Genomic DNA, 2051 nt, shown 5'->3' with positions numbered 1-2051 from the left:
CCGAGCCGACCTCAAAGAACCTTTCCAGATCAATGCCCACAGAAACCTTTTCTAGATCCTTGCATTTTGCCTCCTCGACTGATTCACCACCGGGCAATGTCGGGGTGGTTGATTGCTATAAGCCACTTTCAGTAGAGGCCGAAGGCTCAACATTGTGTTGGCATGAGATGGCGGCCACCATGCACTATCTGGCCATGGTCTGGTCCCCTATAATCTTTTTGACCTGGCCCTCTAACGGGTACTTCACCTTTTGGTACAGGGTAGAAGAGACAGCCCCTAGGGCATGAAGCCAAGGCCTAGCTACAATGGCTGTGTAGGGTGAATAAGCGTTAACTACGATAAAATCCACCTCCACGACGTCCATACCAGTTTGTATGAGCAGTCTGATCTGGCCCCTTGGGGTGATGGTCTTCCCTTCGAAGCTTACTAGAGGGGAATCATATGTCGTTAAGTCCTCGGGTTCTAAATTCAGCCCTTGTATAGATTGGGGTACATTACTTCCACAGCGCTGCCTTGATCTACTAGCACTGTCCTTACATCATATCCTCCAATCCTGAGCGTGACGACCAGAGCATCATCATGGGGTTGGATGGTTCTGACCTTATCCTCGTCCAAGAATCCCAACACGGGAGATGCTATCGTCTTGGCCTTTTTAGGCTTTCGATCATCATGTTCGCTAGGAAGTCGAGCTACAGACATTACTTTGGAAGGACAAGAGTCGGTCCTTCTCGGGGTGGCAAGAATGACATTTATAATGCCCATAGGCGGTCTCAAGGAGGTGTCCTTCCGCGCCTCAATATTTGCCTGTCCTTGTCAACCATTGGAGTGATGTAGGAGGTAACTTAATTTTCCCTTTCAGACCAGCTGGTCTAAGTGATTCTTCAAGTTTCTGCAGTCCTCGGTGGTGTGTCCTGGTTCTTGGTGGTATTGGCAATACAGGTTTTGGTTGCGCTTCATGGGGTCTCCTGCCATCTTATTTGGCCATTTGAAGAACGGTTCATTCTTGATTTTCTCCATAACTCGATGTATTGGATCTCAGAACACAGCGTGAATTGCCTGCACGTTGGCAGATCTGGCTTGTTCTATATAGTCTCTCCTTGGTCGGTTATGGTTATTAAATCGGTTCAACCTAAAGTCCCTCCTCTCCTAAGGGACAACTTTTGCTTTTCCCTTACCCAACTGTTGGTCCTCTTCAACCCTTTTATACTTGTTGATTCGGTTCATGAGTTGGCGTAGGCTGGTGACAGCCTTCCCTGTTAGGGATTTTCTTAAACCGTGCTCAGTTGGGAGGCCACTCTTGAAAGTACTGATGGCGACATCATCGTAGTTGCCCTCTATCTCATTGTACATCTCCCAATATCTATTCGAGTAGGCTTTTAAGGTCTCCCCTTCTTGCATGGACAATGACAGAAGGGAATCCAAGGGCCGAGGAACCTTGCTGCTCGTGATAAAGCGAGAGCCAAAGGCTCAGGTTAGCTACTTAAAGGAATCTATGGAGTTTGGCCTGAGGCCATCAAACCATCTCATCACCATAGGTCCTAGGCTGGATGGAAACACTTTGCACATCAAAGCCTCATCTTTGGAGTGGACGACCATTCTCCGATTAAACTAGCTTCCATGCTCTACGGGGTTCGTTTGACTGTTGTACATAGTGAAGGTAGGTTGATGGAATCGCCAAGGAAGCTCAGCCCTTTCTATCTTGCGTGTGAAAGTTGACTTGGATATTCGATCCAGGGCCTTGCTTATGGCGTCGTTCACTAGGCCTTTATGGGACGGACTTTTGTGACTACGTTTATGATGGTGTTCTTCCTCATAGGAGAAGGTCTCACTTGGTGGAGTTTTTGACCTTTGCCTGTAATTGTCGTCCTCTTCATCACTAGTGTCTGGGCTTGAAGGGGGACGCTTCCATTGCGCGTGACGCAATTTTCTCTTCAAGTCGTCGATCTTTTGCTGCAGGGCTCTATTATCATCCTGCTTTTGGGATACATGAATTTTCCCCTTAGAATGGCTTTTGCTTGTATGGGTAGTATGTACACTACCCTCTCGACGTT

General features: G+C 47.7%; 1 protein-coding gene across 1 annotated transcript; it reads right to left on the bottom strand.

Moving 5' to 3' along the window:
• Positions 1–468: 468 nt before the first annotated feature.
• LOC126705205 (uncharacterized) lies at positions 469–1398 on the bottom strand. The gene is made up of 2 exons (XM_050404121.1): positions 1176–1398; positions 469–809 (listed from the first exon to the last, which is right to left on the bottom strand). The coding sequence occupies exons 1-2, from the start codon at positions 1396–1398 to the stop codon at positions 469–471; spliced, it is 564 nt and encodes a 187-aa protein (XP_050260078.1).
• Positions 1399–2051: the final 653 nt, after the last annotated feature.

Source organism: Quercus robur, chromosome 11, assembly GCF_932294415.1.
Source record: "Quercus robur chromosome 11, dhQueRobu3.1, whole genome shotgun sequence".
Lineage (NCBI taxonomy): Eukaryota > Viridiplantae > Streptophyta > Magnoliopsida > Fagales > Fagaceae > Quercus > Quercus robur.
This window is presented reverse-complemented; position numbering and strand designations above follow the sequence as displayed.

Coding starts and splice junctions, on each gene's coding strand:
- LOC126705205 (XM_050404121.1), bottom strand. CDS start 1,398: ATGCAAGAAGGGGAGACCTTAAAAGCCTACTCGAATAGATATTGGGAG. Junction 810..1,175: donor TGAAGAGGACCAACAGTTGG/GTAAGGGAAAAG, acceptor ATGGTTGACAAG/GACAGGCAAATATTGAGGCG.